General features: G+C 34.9%; 1 protein-coding gene across 1 annotated transcript; it reads right to left on the bottom strand.

The window, feature by feature from the left end:
• Window positions 1-9,658: 9,658 nt before the first annotated feature.
• Window positions 9,659-17,391, bottom strand: LOC126969343 (odorant receptor 59a-like). The gene is made up of 5 exons (XM_050814697.1): window positions 16,637-17,391; window positions 14,001-14,100; window positions 11,818-11,919; window positions 10,223-10,377; window positions 9,659-9,824 (listed from the first exon to the last, which is right to left on the bottom strand). Exons 1-5 carry the CDS (start codon window positions 17,389-17,391, stop codon window positions 9,764-9,766), a joined length of 1,173 nt encoding a protein of 390 aa, XP_050670654.1. The 3' UTR covers window positions 9,659-9,763.
• Window positions 17,392-18,489: the final 1,098 nt, after the last annotated feature.

Raw genomic sequence — 18,489 nt, 5'->3', positions numbered from 1 at the left:
ACTACGAATAAGCGATTTATACAAAATTAACAATATTTTAGGGTCCGCTCCCCACGACGTTGCACACAAAGATTTTAATACATTATAAGCTTTATTCGCTTTAATTATAACACTATCTGTATATTTTTTCCAAGAAAGTTTTGGAGTAAATGTTACACCTAGAAATTTTATGTCACATGAAATAGGCAGTGGAATGCCATTGTATAAAATGGGAGGCAATATGATGCGTTTACGACCAATCACAAAGACTTTTGATTTGGTTGGATTTACATTTAAATTAAGATAAGAAAAGTATTGATATAAATTTACAAGTGCTTTATTAATAGTAGCGGCTAAATTAATCAGATCAACTCCCGATACATAGACGACTAAGTCATCTGCATACTGTAGGTTTACTATATTTGGCCCCAAAATAAGGTTCAATCGTCTTATGTACATAATAAAAATTAAAGGAGACAATATTCCCCCCTGACAAACACCTAGAGAAGAAAGTCGTGGTCCATACAAATGTTTATTAAATTTTACATATACTTTTCTGTCAGTCAAAAAGGATTGCATCCAATTTATTATTTTACCTGGTATCCCTAACATTGATAACTCGTCACAAAGCACGGCAATATTTACACTATTGAAGGCACCTGAGATGTCAAAAAATACAGACAAAAGATATTGATTACTTGCTAAACATTGATGCGCATCAAGCTGTAACTGCGCTATACTCTCCCTAGAAGACCGACCTTTGCGAAAACCAAACTGATTATTAGGCAAAAGACAATTTTGTTCTATAAAGAACTCGAGACGTTGTTTTAGAAGCTGCTCAAATATCTTCCCAACACAAGACGTGAGAGCTATAGGTCTATAAGAGTCAGGTAACATTTTATTTTTGTCTGGCTTTAAAACTGGGATTAAACAGTCTGTTTTCCATTCTGCAGGAATAGTATTCTCCTTCCATAGGCGATTAAGATTATTTAAAAAGATGTTGAGACTGTGGCAATTAAGTTTTTTGAGTAAAATATATGGAATGGTATCAAGACCGAAAGATGTATCTCTTCTAGTAAATAAAGCGGATTTTAGTTCTTGTAAAGAAAAAGGCTCTATCAAATATTTATTACTATCATTAACAACATTTACATAGTTAGTTAACTCATTTGATACAAAGTCAGAAGTATACTTTTGTAGAAAATCTGGAATCCAACTATCATTCAACACACTGTCAGGAATGTAAGTTTTGTTAAATTTGCGCATGTATTTCCAAATTGAAGACAAAGGAGTACAACGATTAAATGAATTGCACAAGCCTATCCAGCTATTTCTTCTTTCACTTTTTAAGATAAGTTTTTTTAAAGCCCGCAATCTCTTAAACTCCACATAATTTTCATCAGTGGAGTTGTTTTTAAAATTAATGTAACCATTTTTAGCATTTAAAACTGCTTCTGTACACCTCTGATTCCACCAAGGCGACCAAGGATATTTAAAAGATTTTTGTGAACAAGAACTAGTAGCATTATTACTATTAGAACTTTTGGAAAACAGACAGCTAGGGATTGACTGCTTGGCAGCAGAAAGTAAAATATTACAAAAGGAATTAAAAGCATCTATTGAAGATAAAGTGTCAAATTTAACATCATCCAAATAAGAAACAACTAAGTTACTATACATATTCCAATTCACCTGCTTATAATTAGGGTGAGTGGGCAAATGTAGATTATTACATAATGTGTTTTGCAAACTAATACTATCACTACTTACTGCCATTTTTATTATTACAGGGAGATGATAACTACTGCCCAGAGGACTGTCAATAACTGACCAGTCACATAAAAGAGCCAAAGATGGAGTTACCAAAGTCAAGTCAAGAGCATTAGGACGCCAAGATGGAGATCCTATTGTGGTAGCTTGACCATTATTCAGAATAACAAGACCATTCTCATCTATAACCTCTAAAACATCTTTACCTCGAGGCAATGTATCAACACATCCCCACAACATGTGATGAGCATTGAAATCACCTGCAAATATCATTGGCTCTGGAATGGACTTAATTAAACTGTTTAAATTGTTTTTATTAAATGGAGGATTTGAATTGGAAGGACTGTAAAAACTCACAATACTCAGTTCTTTGTTATTAATTTTAATTTTAATGCAAACATTTTGTAGAGCACTATCATAATATGTATTTATGTTAGAAAATGTGATATTATTATGAATAAAAATTGCTACACCATTGTGTTTATTACCACAATCATTCCTTATTGTGTTATAGCCTTTTATTAAAAAATACTGATGTGGTTTTAACCAAGTTTCCGAAATTATAGCAATATGGATATGATTTTCATATAAAAACCTTGTAAAAATAAGCCTATTACTAATAATACTTTGAGCGTTCCACTGCACTATATTCAATGTATCCATAATAACAATTAACTAGGTGTCTTTTTTCTAAAAGTGTTATTCAGAATTTCCTTAATACTATTTGAATTTATAGTTAACTTATCTTTATTTGTACAAATTTGTAAAACTGCTTCAACCAAGAGGTTCATAAATTTGTCAGATTTTATAAGATTGCTCAGGTGTGTGTCAATATACTTTGAGTTTAATTGAGGGAAAGCAGATTCATTGAAGAGATCTGAGTATCTAACACTACGGGACTTCACTTTGTTTTCTTCAATTTTTTGTTTTTTCAGAGGACAGGTAGATGAGATAGCTATGTGATCTCCACCACAGTTGGCACATTTTGTTAAAGTTTTTGGACACATTTTAAAATTGTGATTGTCAGAACATATGGAACAAACTTCATTGTTTCTACAAAATTTAGCAATATGGCCAAATTTCATACAGCGTAGACACTGTTTAATAGGGGGTACATATACATTAACCTCATGCCTCCAGTGATCAAGTGTTACATACTCAGGTAACAATATTGATGCAAATGTGACTGCAACAGTTTGCGTTGGAACAAAGGAGACAACACCCTGTGGGTCCTTTACTCGCCGCATGAACCTTCTCACAGCAATAACTTTTTTACTCGATGCAATTAATTGATGAATTTTTTTGTTGGAGTAATCAGTGGGAACAGAAGTAAGAACTCCAGTGACCTCCGTTTCAGAAGCCGGAATTGAGGCAACCATCTCCAACTCGCTAAGTAACTTTTCATTTTTTAAAAATACATTCGCATTGTTAGGCAGGTCAAAGGTAACACCAACTTTAAAAGCATTAACGGACCTCAGGTGCAACACACCCGATACGCAATGCCTCCTGATTCCATTTGACAGACCCAACCTGTCCTTGTCTGATATTTTGACTTCACCCTGCTTGCGATTGAGAAATACAATAAATTCCTTCTTATTTGAATTTTCGTCGTATAACCTATAATAATTTGTCGCTCTATAAGGGGTATACTTCTCTTTATCCTTTCTTCTTACAATGAGACGTTCAGTCACCTCCGCGTCAGATACCGAGGATTCGGATAGGGGAAGTTCGTCTGGTGGTTCTGCGTCGCTCTGGCCGTTCTTCGGCCTTTTACCTGTACGCTTCCCCATGGTGATGGGGAAGCGCACTTAACAATTTATATATACAAAAATCGAATATTTATAAACCAGGATAAACAATTTACAAGTATGAAAAATATATGCACTATGAACAATAATTTAAACAATTTTTTTTTTGTATAAGCGCGCCTTCCTTCGTTCACTCGTTCCCGCCAAAAAAAAAACCTTTCAAAACCAATCGTGAATTGATTCATCCAGCCGTCAGGCGTCAACTGTCAATTGTCACTTTATTTTTTTGCTTATGGCGGCGAGTGGGAGCTATAAGTCAAGTTATTTTATGGTATCACAGCCTCAGTCTATTCAAAAAAATATTTATTAAATATGAGGTAACCGAAGACAATATGTGGGTGGCGGTGATCACTTAACACCACACGCTCGTTTGTCCTCCTTTTCCTTAAAAAAATACAAGGGATTACATGACGTCATTAAGGATTAGTCTTTGTTCTGATATTATAACACTGCCTGTGATACGAAGGTGATCAAATATCCGTGAGGTTTTCTTTCAATGATCCAAGTACGAGTGATCACCAGCAAGTCATCGGTGGTGACGTCACACCTTTTAAAAATAATATGAATGCTCTTTCTTCGTCATCAAAAATGGGATAAAGGATTCAAGTTCACTTAATTTGTTGTCTTATAGCTACCGATTATTAGATGTCATTTTTGAAGGTAGTTTTTAAACCTGAAAAGAATTTCATAGCTACTGTGTACAAAGCCGTGTGATAGCGAAAAACTATATTTCACCACCTTCATTACGTACAAATTTAATGTGTTCGAATTTATAAGAAATTCATTTTTACGAAACTAAGTTCACGCTACCGTCAATATTTGTTACTTAACTTTTACGTCTGGGATATTATTATTGCCTTAAGACGTGTCATCATTTGTGAGTGTAATAAGTCTCATTATGCTGAGATGATATACTCTTTTGGCTTATATAGAATCCACTGTAATTGCATTATAAGTAAGAATCATTTACGGGCTGGCCTTGTGAACATTAATTTTGTAATTTTGAGTTATCATGCGTAGCTATGCTATATATAGGTTTGCTATAACATGGTTCGTCATGCTCACTGAATGGCTATGCTCGCGGCGGCATCGTGTGCCGGGTCATCTCTTTCCCTCAAATATGTGCGAAGGGAACGATGACTGGTCCATGCTTCAACCCCTGGACGGGTGTTGCTTGCACCACAAGCAACACCCGTCGACAGACAAACTAATTTGTTATTTATATTAGAGCCATTGTAAAATACTCTATTTGGTTGAAAAGAGTGGCCGTTGAGTTTCTTATATTATGTTCTTCTCACAAACTCAATTTTTTACGAACATATCGCGTAAATTCAGTAATTTAAAAGAAACACCTTCCTTAAAGGCTGGCAACGCTCTTGTGATTCCTCTGGTGTTGCAAGAGAATGTGGGCGTCGGTGATCACTTAACACCAGGTGTCCCGTACGCTCGTTTGTCCTCCTATTTCATAAAAAAAAATTAAAAGAAATATTTATAGTGACAATTCAGAACCGCTTAGTTTAAGCCAATTTGATTAAAGTTTATTTGACTTTGACTGTTAACAATAGAAAGCCATATTTCATAACCCGAAAGATGAAAAGACTTTTTCGTAATAGTCTGATTTAAAAAGTAAGTCGGAGAAAAAACGGTCGAACACTAAAAATACTTTATATGGCAAAACAACGTTTGCCGGATCAGCTAGTTGTTTATAAAACTGCCAAGAATGAAATTTCCTACAAACTAATTCCGATTACTTTACCGTCCACTCCTTACTAACCCAATTATTCATTTTACTGCTCAGTATTTATTCCATGATCCATTGATTATTTTTTATGACAATTTTTTATTTATTTTACTACTAAGTTTTAACGGCCAAATTTATTAACAAACTTGCATTTTGTAATTTTTAACATACCATTACTACTATTTATACTGCTGCTTATATTATAACTTTAAAAAAAAAAACAAAAGTACAAATAATAAGAAAATTAAGTTTTTTGATATTTTAAATTATCACCAAGAAGACATGATAAAAAATCAAAATTTTGTTTTATTTGCCATTATCAAACTTTAGTGACATTTTGACCTACAATATTATTCTTAGAAAGACAAAGACAATAAACATAGAATGAATGATTAATAATATTCTTGTAAAGGAAAACTCATTACACGGATTGTTGAGACTCTCAGGGCTATCCTTTTTTAGAATAAGATAGTCCACATCGCCAATACTCATTACGTCATTCTGTCTGTAACAAAAGTATTCCACATGAGTCCACCGAACACCAGAACTCATGGACACTTAAGCGTTTTTTGAAAACTGCAATTTGCCGCGACATTTTGTATATTTGAATTATCCAGTGACAGGACCATTTACATTTTGCCTTCGGCATATTCCATAACTGCAAGCGTTTTTAAACGGACAACGTTGGTAAACAGCGAAAACATACAAACTGCCTGCGACATATTATTATACAGTATGGAACTAGCATATATGAAATAAATATAGGTACATACTTGGTAGCATATTGACAATGGTCCATCGCACAAAATTATTATTATTATCGTCCAGACCGTACTGAGTACGACTGCGGACCTATTGGTGCGAGGCGTCCACCCGTACCAAGTCCGACCATGTGTTTAGGGTATAATACACCAACGCCAACGGACAGAGGCGGTTTGTCTTTGACGGCCGCCGGCACTATTCAATGGCAACGATCGAACTTGGTACGGTGTAGGGTAAGGACATATTCTATCGATACTTAGCTTCTTTTAAAAGGAGTTGTAATCAATAAACAAAAAGATGTTTAAGTTTATTTGAAATTGTTCTGTAATGATTATTGTAAAAACTCTACTAAGTATTTAAAGCTAAACAGCTTCGTAAGTTTGTTTTCATTAATTATGAAGTAGTTTAGAGATAATGAATGTGAATAAGAAAGGACTAAACAATAACAATAAATTGTTACTGTTTAGTTCTTGCTTCACATGGTACGTAATTTGAAAGCAACCTATCAAATATCGTACCAACTAACCAGCTGAGGAAACTCAGAAAACAGTGATTTCGTAAGTTAAACTTATCCATTAAATAATTTATTTATTGTTAAAAATATTAAATTATCGAATAAGACAAAAATATTATAGTTTCTAATTCCTTGCTTAGGTTGTTGGTAAAAAAGTGTAAAAAAAGTATCGATAAACTAGAATTGTGGGGTAATGTGGGGTATTTACGGCTTTATTTTTTCACCGTTTTAATTTCTTCCGTAATTGTTAAGAGCTTGCGAGAAGAGAAATAAAGGCCGATTTGTCATTGTGTGCTATGTGGCCGCTGCTCCACAGCACCAGCGGTCAAAGAGACTGTTTTCTTTTGCTATTTAATTTTGATATTTGTTTTCTTTGAAAGTGTCACTTTTATAATTTAGGGATTATTTAATTAATAAATAATTGATTTTACTATACTTCTGTGGACAAGTATAACTTGTATTTTCATTTATTTCATATGCAATCCATACTGTATATACTTTAATCTCTTTTGGGTGACGGTTACGCGTGTTCAGTGCGTTTTTAAAGAAGTTTTCACTACAAAAACACGTGTTGGTAGTATCCAGTGACTTTTTTGTTATAACAATAAAAATATTAAACCAATAATAAAGAAATATATATAATTTAAATAAGCCTATCATAGCGCCCTCTTGTAAGTTGTAACTTCTTTCTGAATTAGAACAGCCAAGTTCAATAAAAATGAATTTAATTATAAAAATCAGTAGATACCTATAGATGGCACTATAAGGCAAGCCCTAGCATTACAAGTATGCGTACGTGTGAACACAATTTAAAACAAAAAAAAGAGAGAATGTCAGGTGTCAAATCCTAACCACTCATTCAAAGAGAATTCAAACACTACGTTCACACTTCACACTCATTCATTAAGCATTTTTGGTTGGATCTAAGCTACGAATTAGGCGCGTTATTTAGCAGGAAATAATAACGGAATAATATATAGAAAATATTAATTATTGTACTTATGATAAATAGTACCTACTAAGAAACCACATTAAGGTAGTAACTCTAATTTCTTGAAGTGAAATCCAAAACCTAACCTTGTTCCATCAAATAATACCTACAACAAGTGGTCTTTTTCAGTGATTTCTGACTACCTCACCCCACTCTCCTACTAACCTCAAAGGAAAATTGTGTGGTTCTAACCACAGTTTACGAAAACTTTTAGTACAGTGTACGTTTATGAAGTCAAAATTATATTTGGCATAATCAGGGATTGCAATCCCGCAGATAATTTAAATCCCGGTATTTGCGGGGAGCAAGCAGGGTGGTTTTAGACCTCTGAAATCAATCGTTATAAAGACCTAATAGACCTTGTTGTTATGAAGATGGAAAATAAAATATTTTTGGAGACAACTTAGTAAATTTGTCATCTTACTCCATGCGTCTCGATATAGCTCATTTTCATTGCATTAATGCAGAATGTTTCAAATCTGCAGAGCAACATATATGAACCACTGAGAGAGAGAGAGAGACTTGAATTATGAGGCATCCAGTGCTCTGTGAACGGCTAGATCACTAGGCGTTGCGTAGAGACGTCGCTTCATTGTTTGTCTTCTACCGCATTTATCATATAATATCATCCCGACCATCTAGTTGTGTGGCGTCCTCTACAGTGCGGTTTAAGAGGAACTTTCTTTACGTACAACTAGGGATGAAACGATACCATCGAGGTATCGATACTTTTACTCGATACACTATCGGTCGTCATGTATCGATACTTACTCGTATCGAATTTTTTTTAGGAAAATTTAGTGTAATAACCGTAACAAGCATTGGTATTCTTTATCGAGAAGTTCATAATATTATATAAAATTATGAAAAAGTCTGTTTTTGTGATGCTTACCTAAAATATTAATTTTTCCAAATGTTTGCCTGTTAGACGATTTCTGGCAGAATTGACTGTTGCGTCAGCCTTGGAAAGAGCCTTTCGCAAGGTACTGAGGTACCTACTACGTTCAATATATGCGTGCTTGTTCAAATAACGCTGGTAATACGGGCTTTAATCCTTCCTCCCATTCGTTTAATGGGTTGGCTTTTAAAGCGCAGACTGGATTAGCCAACTAAATTGACACTTCATCGACTTTTGACGAAGTTGTTGATTTTCAACCACTCAAGACAAGAAATTAAAATGGTTTAAACACAAGACAAAAACTGATTATTGTTAAAGGTTAGTAATAGCGTACCTAGGCGGGATGCGGAACAAACGTAAATAATCACAATCACAGACAGTTATCAATATGGTGTCAACTACCTACCTACCTTTATTTTTGGGGGCATAGACAAACAAACTTGCCAACTACACAAAACTCAGATTAGGAAGTGTTCAAAAACATCAATTTAAGATATATTTTTTTATCAATCTTACAACGAAAATTTTTATTAAATGGCTTCAAAGCGAGATCCTACATGTGGCATACTGATATGAGTATTTTTGACCTACTCGATACTTATTTTCAAGTATCGATTCTAAAACTACTTGGTATCGGTGAAAAGTATCGAGTATGTACTTGTATTTACTCGTATCGTTTCATCCCTACGTACAACCAAGTTGTGGAATGAGCTTCCTTTTGCGGTGTTTCCAGGACGATGTTGATAGCTAATTCCTCTGGTGTATTAAGAGAATGTGGGCGGTGGTAATCACTGAACATCAGGTAACAAAATGGAGGACACGAACCGCACGTTCGTTTGTCCTCCACTTCCATAAAGAAACCACTCTTCTCTGTAGCGTTGCGAATTTTTTTTACGGAGACTAATCTTGCAAAAAGGTCCCGCCATTTCAGGACCCCGGTATCCCAGGATTGCATAATAAAAATAATTTCCAAATAACCCCAGAATGAGCCCCTTGCTCGTCCGTCGACTGTTAATACAACTAACACAACGTTAAAGAGGAGTAATTATAACACAAAGTTAATTAATTGCGCTTGGCAATAAATTAATTAAATGTATGCCATTTCAATTAAAATTAATTGAATAACTAAATAATTACACAAAAAATGGTCAGTGTATAAGTAAATATTTTATTTCTTATGATTCTTATTGCTTAGTAACGAAATAAAACATCGTGCATTTCTCTACAATATCGTTTATACAGCGTTTATATTATTTTGATTGGTAAAATCTACACAAGTTCTAAGTTCAAATCTATTTATCTATTCACGGTCCTGAAAGTTTCTGATTAGAGCGAAAAAAGAGTATGCAGTTTTCACAATCAACAATGCAATTAATATGAAAACTCACGTAATAAAAGTCTATAACATATTATTTTTATCCGTAAAGTGGCAGTGTAAGAAGTTCCTCGCAAATCACGTGGTTGTAGATAGCCAGACGTCATCATGACGCGCGCGGAATTCGCATTTTTCCGGTGGTGAAATATGGCTTTTGATACCTATATTATACATAATATAACCTAAACTACTCTTCTGAGCACTCGCCGTGATATATGCGATTTGATGATATTATTATTAAGATGAAATTTGTGATAATTACATATAAAAAACAACAACTTCTAAATAATTGTATAAAATAATCACGAGAATGACAGACATACAGTCTTCATACTGCAGAGACATAACTAAGTATTGCTATACTTATTATGATAGATATTTACTGCTACGGATGTGTCTAAGGTCAAGGGGAATAGTTTCCCTCCTGTTAGCATAATGTTAGTCTTGGCTCGCTCCATAAAGAGTTTAAGGCTTCGCTTAAAAGATTCGCATCTCGGAATCCACTCAGAACTGTACGCTGCGCTCACTAACTCTTCACTCTGAAAGTAGGTATAAAAAGAATAATTTATGTTGCGTGGAAACATTTAAGTTAGTTTGAATCTCTCAGTAATACTACTTTTATCTAATACTAGCTGACCCGGCAAACGTTGTTTTGCCATATAAAGTATAATTCACGCGATAGTTTTATAAGTAATAAAATATTGCCTATATTATAGCCTGTACATCATTTTGTTCTATTGTCAATAGTTTTTGCAGCGCACGCAAAAATAGGTTTTCGATTTTACACCTTGTGTTACAAAATAGCAATTTTATTACGGATCCCTTATTTTGAAAAAAAAACATAGCCTATAGCCTTCCTCGATAAATGGACTACCCAACACTGAAAGAATCATTCAAATCGCATCTCGGAATCCACTCAGAACTGTACGCTGCGCTCACTAACTCTTCACTCTGAAAGTAGGTATAAAAAGAATAATTAATGTTGCGTGGAAACATTTAAGTTAGTTTGAATCTCTCAGTAATACTACTTTTATCTAATACTAGCTGACCCGGCAAACGTTGTTTTGCCATATAAAGTATAATTCACGCGATAGTTTTATAAGTAATAAAATATTGCCTATATTATAGCCTGTACATCATTTTGTTCTATTGTCAATAGTTTTTGCAGCGCACGCAAAAATAGGTTTTCGATTTTACACCTTGTGATACAAAATAGCAATTTTATTACGGATCCCTAATTTTGAAAAAAAAAACATAGCCTTCCTCGATAAATGGACTACCCAACACTGAAAGAATCATTCAAATCGGACCAGTAGTACCAGAGATTAGCGCGTTCAAACAAACAAACAAACAAACAAACACTGCAGCTTTATAATATTAGTATAGATATATAAATTACGTGACACGTTGTTTGTCCGCGATGGACTCCTAAACTAATGAACGGATTTTAATGGGGATTACTTCATGGAGTGCATTTTAGTCCAACTTGAGAGATGGGATACTTTTTATTTCGATTTAGGACCCATAATTATTTTTATTTCCAATATTTGTTTTGTATGGACATATCTTTTATGAGAGAACTTAGTGACGCACGGTTTGATAGTTCTGCTGTGAAACAAGTTCACTATAACAACAGGGAGCATATTTTACGAAATAATTCTTGAAATCATGAAATATTATTGACAATTTCATAAAAAAACAGTATTTTATTTATTATGTACAGAACAACGTCTATCGGGTACATTATGAAACTCGCAATAAACATTAGATACGATCTAACTAAAAACAATCGCTGCGCCTATTGGCTGCGCCAAATGAAAACATTTGTGCAAATCTAACAACAACAAAACAAAAAATTAATACTCTTTAGATCTTTTTATTTTTTAAAATAATTCGATTAATTAAATGTAACCTAAATTTAGAAGAGAATTGTGATCACACTCGACTAAATATTTGAATCAAATTAATAAATAACTTACCTGATAGCTCAATTCGGTTCCAAGATAAGCTGGCACGAAGATTTGCAGTACCATTGCACAGAATAATGTAGCAAAAAATATTAATGTTTGTATTGATGATGACTGAAAAACGATTTCTTATCAAACTTAAATAATATAATGAATACAAAGAATATTGAAGGATAAAACATCGAATCCCAAAGCAAGATTTACGTTTCTGTTGATGAGAGTAGTTACCATCATCTAAAAACAAATTACGAGAAATATTAGTAAATTCTTAATAAACGATTATTTACAATCATGTCTACAGGTCCCTCAAAAGAGTTATTGCGGAAGCAAAGTCAAGAATTGGCGAGAGATTTTAACGCCTTTCCTGAGAACTCCGTTGCGTGCATTCTGGTCACTCACTAAGGCTTTTCAAGGAAATTTACATACGTAATTCGACTCTGGATGACCAAGTCGCACCACCATTGCATATTCTTCGGTGCGAGTCATACATGCCGGAGGTAAAATTTCAGCATGGTACTGTGCTTAAGGCCCTTATCACCTCAAAAATTTATAAATTGAGCGACGCCCGATGTCATTCCCCCAAAAGTGGTGGTGTGCTCCGGCATTGGCCACGGTCTTTACCCATCTATTCGGCTCTTCTACTCATCAGGCGTAGTACCAAAATTATTGAATACGGCTTTAGTGCACCCGATGCCTAAGAAAGGTGTACGCTCGGATCCGTCCAACTACCACCGCAGAGCTATTTTTTATGGAAAAGGAGGACAAACATGGTGTTGATCGCCGTACACATTCTCTTGCAACACCAGATGATCACAGAATCGTTGCCAGCCCTTAACGAAGGTGTAAGCGCCTTTTTTGAAGGAACCCATGTCGTTTCGTCCCGGAAATCCCGTACAAGGATTCCGCAGCTTCGTAGTACGTGGAAGAAAGCTTCTTGAAAACCGCACTGTGGAGGGCCGCCACACATCAAGATGGTGGAGATATCCATAATATCATTGATATGCAGAAAAAACAGTGTAGGTTCAGAGCCTTGGGCACTCTACGGTCTTCGAGTTCGACCAATAACCATCCACTTGCATAAACTCTCGGGAAGTCCAAATGATGGAAATTTCGAGAGAAGCGCCTTGTGCCATACACAATCTGCCTTCAAATGCCTTCCTCATATCCAGGCTAACTGCCAGACCTTTTCCTCCCTCCACCTTCCTTGCTTTCGATAGCCGCCACCCATCAATAATTATGTATCTATGTTAGGTATACCAGAAGATCGCCTGCCGACCAGCCATGGCGAAAGCCAACTTCTAGGTGTGGCGTGTTAGACCAAGAGATGGTGGTTAAGAGCGGCTGGAATCATCGATGATCAAATATTTCCGATCGGCTTGATTCTTTGGCGTTGCATAGAGATGTGGGTTCTGTCTGTATCGTCAACCGCATTTATTACAGGGAGTGCTTAGAGAAGTTGCTCGGGTTGATACTAGCAGTCGAATTCCACCACCGGACGTTACGTTAAAATTCCACTCGCATCATGTTGACGTCTGATAGTCTACAACCGCGCGTTATGAGGGAAATTTCTTGCCTTGCAACGCTATTTTTTGGAATCAATGACCGGCCGCTGTTCCCGAACCGATACCACTTAGGCATACTCAACTATAGAGCATACTCTGGGATTAAAGGCCGGCAACACATCTCTCGAACTCTGGTTTGCGGAAGTTCATGTGCAGTTGCCACACCTCTCCCCATCACGTGAGCCTCCTGCCCGTTTGCCGTTTCTAGTGTAAAAAAACGCGATTTCATTTACGATTCGAGGAAAGTCGCAATAAAATGCCTTCCCCTGTATCTTCTTAGGTAAGACGTGAATTCGATACTTTACTACAAAATATATTTACATAATGTCGAAATATCTGAGACGATAGACTGCCTCTGTCAAAATACAAATTTAATACTTAATTGAACCATGAACTCGTTTAATAGCCTTATTTTGACTTTCTTGAGCTGGCAGCCTTTTTGCCCATACTCATTGTTAGCTTGCCTGTTTTAGTGCACATATTAGCGGAAATTTGACTTTATGGTGCGTTTACCCAATTCTGAAGTTAACGACTTTTTACTATGCCCATAGCTTATCTTGATCAAATTTCTCTTTGTAAAGTACAATTTTCTTAATAATACAAATTATTGCTACTAAAGAATTGTAATATTACCAAAAGCAAACAACACAATAAGACGCAAATAAGTCCTGAGGCTATGGTAAATTGAAAGAACATAGTAACACTTAGGATCTCTTGAAGCATGTAACAATATCTGTAAAGGAATATTATGTTATTTAACATTAAAAAACACAATGCTATGAAATCTTAATTTTCAAGAAATTTTCTTGTTAGTTAAAGTTTTCTATATTACTTAATTATAGATCAATATCATATACTTATCATAAAAATGTGATTTTTTAAGGTTTGTGTATGGATATGTAATCGGTGTATATATCTATAATAATTTGACGTATACTGGTAACTCTGTGAAATAAAATTTATCAAGTAGATTGATACTGTAATCTGTGTGGAGACACGGAAATAAGCTTCGATATGTGGTAATAATATTTAATTGTTAACTAACAAACCAACTGGTTTGGGTAATAATTAACATATTTTATATTTATTCTAATAAGTATAAAATATGTAGTGGATAGTTAATTATATGACTGATTTGGATTTGGTGTCAGAAATAAATTTGGGTTTTTATGGAAACATTACCACGAAATCATAATACGAGAAGACGCAGTGTCGGTAGACCCCCAAAAGATGAACCGATGTTCTGGTCAAGATCGCCGGAATATGTTGGATGAGGGCAGCGATGGAGGATCATCGTGGAGATATTTGGAGGAGGCCTTGATCAGCAGTGGATGTCTTCAGGCTGATATGATAACCACGAAATCGGTGGCGGGGGTGAAGCGAAGCAGCTTATAGCTTACTAGCCACAAAATAAAAATAATTTATATTTTAAAACATTTAAAATTACCGTGTTCTCTTGAATACATATCATTGATCTGTAAAAAATCGATTTCAATAATATAAGTATGTACAAGGTAACTGAATTTTAAATAAATTTAATTAAATTTGCACTGCCGGTGAACAAACAAGTATTCTATACAATACTTAGGAATTGTTTAAGCTGTTTATTGCCTGGATGGCCCTGGTATTATATACACTCAACGGCACAATTAACCGCCCACCATGATTTTTTACGATTTTGGTTAAAAAAAAATTGTGACCTTACTTGTGAATGTTATTTTATAACGTAGGTATATTGAAGTAAAATGAAAGATAATATTGTTTTTAATTATTACGTTTATTTATAAAATGTCTGAAAAACACTTTGACCGTATATTAACAAATGTGATGAAATGGCTTAAAAATAAAAAATCTGCTGAATAAATGAATTCTAACAGTGCGTATTTCCACCTCTAGCCCTCATGACTTCCATCAAACGGTTTGACATGCTGTCGATGACATCTTTGATCTGTTGTTGTGGAATGTACTGCCACTCCTCAATCACGGATTGTTTTAATTCATCTATGGCGGTTGGAGCTGGTATGCGGCTTCGAACACGTCTTTTTAAATTGTCCCATATGTGTTCAATAGGATTTAAATCTGGGCTCCGGGATGGCCATGTTTATTTTCGAATGCCGACGGTATCCAGGTACACGGAAACAACTCTAGCAACGTGGGGGCGAGCGTTGTCCTGCATTAATAAAAAAATCTTCGCCAATAAATGGAGCAAATGGCATTACATGAGGTTCCAACACTTCTGTTACATACCTCTGAGCATTTATTCCACCTCTTTCGAAGATAACCAAGTCGGTGCGTGCTTCGTAAGTAATGCCGCCCCATATCATGATAGAGCCACCTTTGTAACCTACTGTTTCCACAACAGTACATGGTGCAAACCTTTCATTCTTGCGTCTGTATACACGCTGGCAACCGTCAGGACCGTGCAAGCATATTCTTGTCTCGTCAGTAAACATAACTATATTCCCTTGTTCCATATTCCATTCGGCGTGCTCTCGGGAAAAACGAAGTCTTTCTCTCCGGTGGCCTACGAGCAATTGTGGCACTCGAGATGGTCGAAAAGCTCCAAGGGCATTCTCTCCTAGTCTTCTTCTCACTGTCCTTTCACTCACTTGAACATTGCGAACCTCACGAAGTTGGTTTCGTGCCTCAACAGCTATAGTGAACCGATTTCTTAGAACATTGGTCACAAGAAATCGGTCGTCACGAGCGGAGGTGCATCTTTTTCGGCCCTGTCCTGGTCTTCGCTCTTAAGAGCCAGTTTCCCGAAACCGTTTCACTGCATCCCTTAAGGTGGTACGTAAGACACCAAACTTCCGCGCCACGTAACGCTGACTAAATCCTTCGTCGATAAGAGCGACGGCTCTCGCCACTGAATTAGCATCAAATGGCATGTTTGTGATGTCCAAATACTAGCTTTAAGTAACGAAACCAAAACAAACTCAAATTGTTTACTTTTAATACCACTGAAGCAATGTAAGCAGTATGGCAACGAAAACGATAATGAGACGAAGTTCGATATTTATCCTATTCACAACTGATGCGTAAAAAAAATCAAAGTTAAGTGGGTAGTTTGTAATTTTTTCGTCACCACATTTCTTTCACACTTGACTTATTTATGCCCAATAACTTACAACTGCGATAACATCAAAATTTGCCACTTTAAAAGGGTGGGCGGTTAATTGTGCCGCTGAGTGTACATTGCCGACAACATAATACAAATTCATAAAAAACAGTTCGACTGTGAAAAATTGAATAAAATGTCAACTCACTTGAGTATTTCTTCATAATGTTCTAACGTCCTTCTCAACTTTGATATCTGAAGAGCATCTTGGAACGACTTATTCATTTTGATCCATTTTTTATCAACTCTTAAACTCTGTAACTCGTGTTGTAAAACTTTGACATTTACAATTGCCATGAGAATTAAGCCGGCTATCAATGTGTCAGAATTAGTATTCAAGAACATGTGCGAATATATACAGGCTGTCTGATAGAAGTAAAGTATCGCGAAATAATGATTTAGAGTCTCTAAATCTAGAAATGAAAAACTACATATAGGCAACTCAAGAGTCGTGTTAAATATCACGTGGGAGAATAAAGGTATAAACATTCGCAAAACATACGCAATGTGTGCCAGCATAGTATAGATTATCCAATATAATTTGTAGTTGCTTACATATCTGACTACTATGTTTATACTTGCAGTATCTTTCCCCTGAAAGCTCATAGAGTCTAACATTTTGAGAGCTTCTATAAGATCTTTCCACTTAAACACTATCATAAGAGCCTTAGTAATCATCATAATTTCCGCAAAGATAAAAACAACTTCAGGTACCATAACTTCTATTTTCCTTTGAATATATATCAAGTTAATCGACAAAAAAGAAACGAAAATAACCAAAGTGAAAAATAAAAATAAAATAGAATAATATTTATAAACGCTATGAGGCCTATTTCCTGGCCATAATCCGAATATCTTGTAGATTTTAAAATTTGCGTTAAATGATGCGGATAAAGGTTCCATGACTGCCTCACTTGAATTGATATCTTATAATAGTTTAGTGATAGAAAAAATAGTAAAAAGTGAATTTAAATACACACTTTCATTTCATAAATTATTTGGACTAGGACGGGTCATTATCGGTAATTTTCACGAAGTCGCTGCGTATGTACTGTGTGATTAAAAAATTAAACCATGACGAAATTACGCAATTAAGTTCTTCTATAAATAACTTCCCTTGCTCAACACTTAGTAATACTCGTATCACTTAATAAGCTAGTTATTATAATATGTCCAATAATAATGTAATAACTTCTAACAAGTCTGTTTATAAATACTGTTAAAACATGAGAACTTATTTCTGTTTTATTTTTCTGTTAGTAATTTGGAACGCATTTATTTAGTAGCAAACATTATAATATTTTGTTCATAATTAATATAAATGGGATGATAAATATCGTAATAAATTATTGCAATATGGAACAGAAGAACAAAATCATTTTTTTTTATTTATTTTTTTATGAAAATCAATTGTTGATGACAATGACATGAATAGAACGTCATTGGTTGATGAATGTGATTGCATAAATAAATCTAACAATGTCAAAGTTATACATGTTACTACCAAAACTTCGATTTTTTTTTCAAACTGAAGTGGCACGTAACTCGAAGCCTAACTTCTAATTCATCATTTTCAATCATTTTCAATCAGCTACATCACTTAACACATTTATAGTGTGCAGTGTAACTAAAAAAATATTTTATCGTTATAATCTACTTTTTTTGGGCAGGTTACATAGCTCGACGGACAGATGGCAGTAAAGTCCTCGAGTGGCGACCACGTACCGGAAGACGTAGTGTTGGTAGGATGAAAAAAAAAATTAAAAAGAATTTTGAATAAGTTAAAGTTAGGAAATGAATGATAAAAATAACCCCCAAAGAGTTACTTGTAAGTGTAGTAGTTGTATCAATCTCTACACATACTGTGTAAATGTAAAATAATAATATTGACACACTTTTACAGAAATTATCTTGCCCCAAATTAGGTATAACCTGTGCTATGGGTTGCAAGACAAAGTAGTAAAAAGTATAGATTATAATTATGTAATAACATAATATACA

Source organism: Leptidea sinapis, chromosome 18 (genome assembly GCF_905404315.1).
Source record: "Leptidea sinapis chromosome 18, ilLepSina1.1, whole genome shotgun sequence".
NCBI classification, from domain to species: Eukaryota; Metazoa; Arthropoda; class Insecta; order Lepidoptera; family Pieridae; genus Leptidea; species Leptidea sinapis.
The sequence above is the reverse complement of the archived record's forward strand: the minus strand, read 5'-3'. Positions and strand labels throughout refer to the sequence as shown.

Excerpts from the sequence above, each read along its gene's own strand:
- LOC126969343 (XM_050814697.1), bottom strand. The coding sequence starts at position 17,391 with ATGGAACCTTTATCCGCATCATTTAACGCAAATTTTAAAATCTACAAG. Across the intron at positions 14,101-16,636 it reads CATTATGAAGAAATACTCAA|ATATTGTTACATGCTTCAAG; the intron begins GTGAGTTGACAT and ends ATTCCTTTACAG. Across the intron at positions 11,920-14,000 it reads TATTGTGTTGTTTGCTTTTG|TCATCATCAATACAAACATT; the intron begins GTAATATTACAA and ends ATCGTTTTTCAG.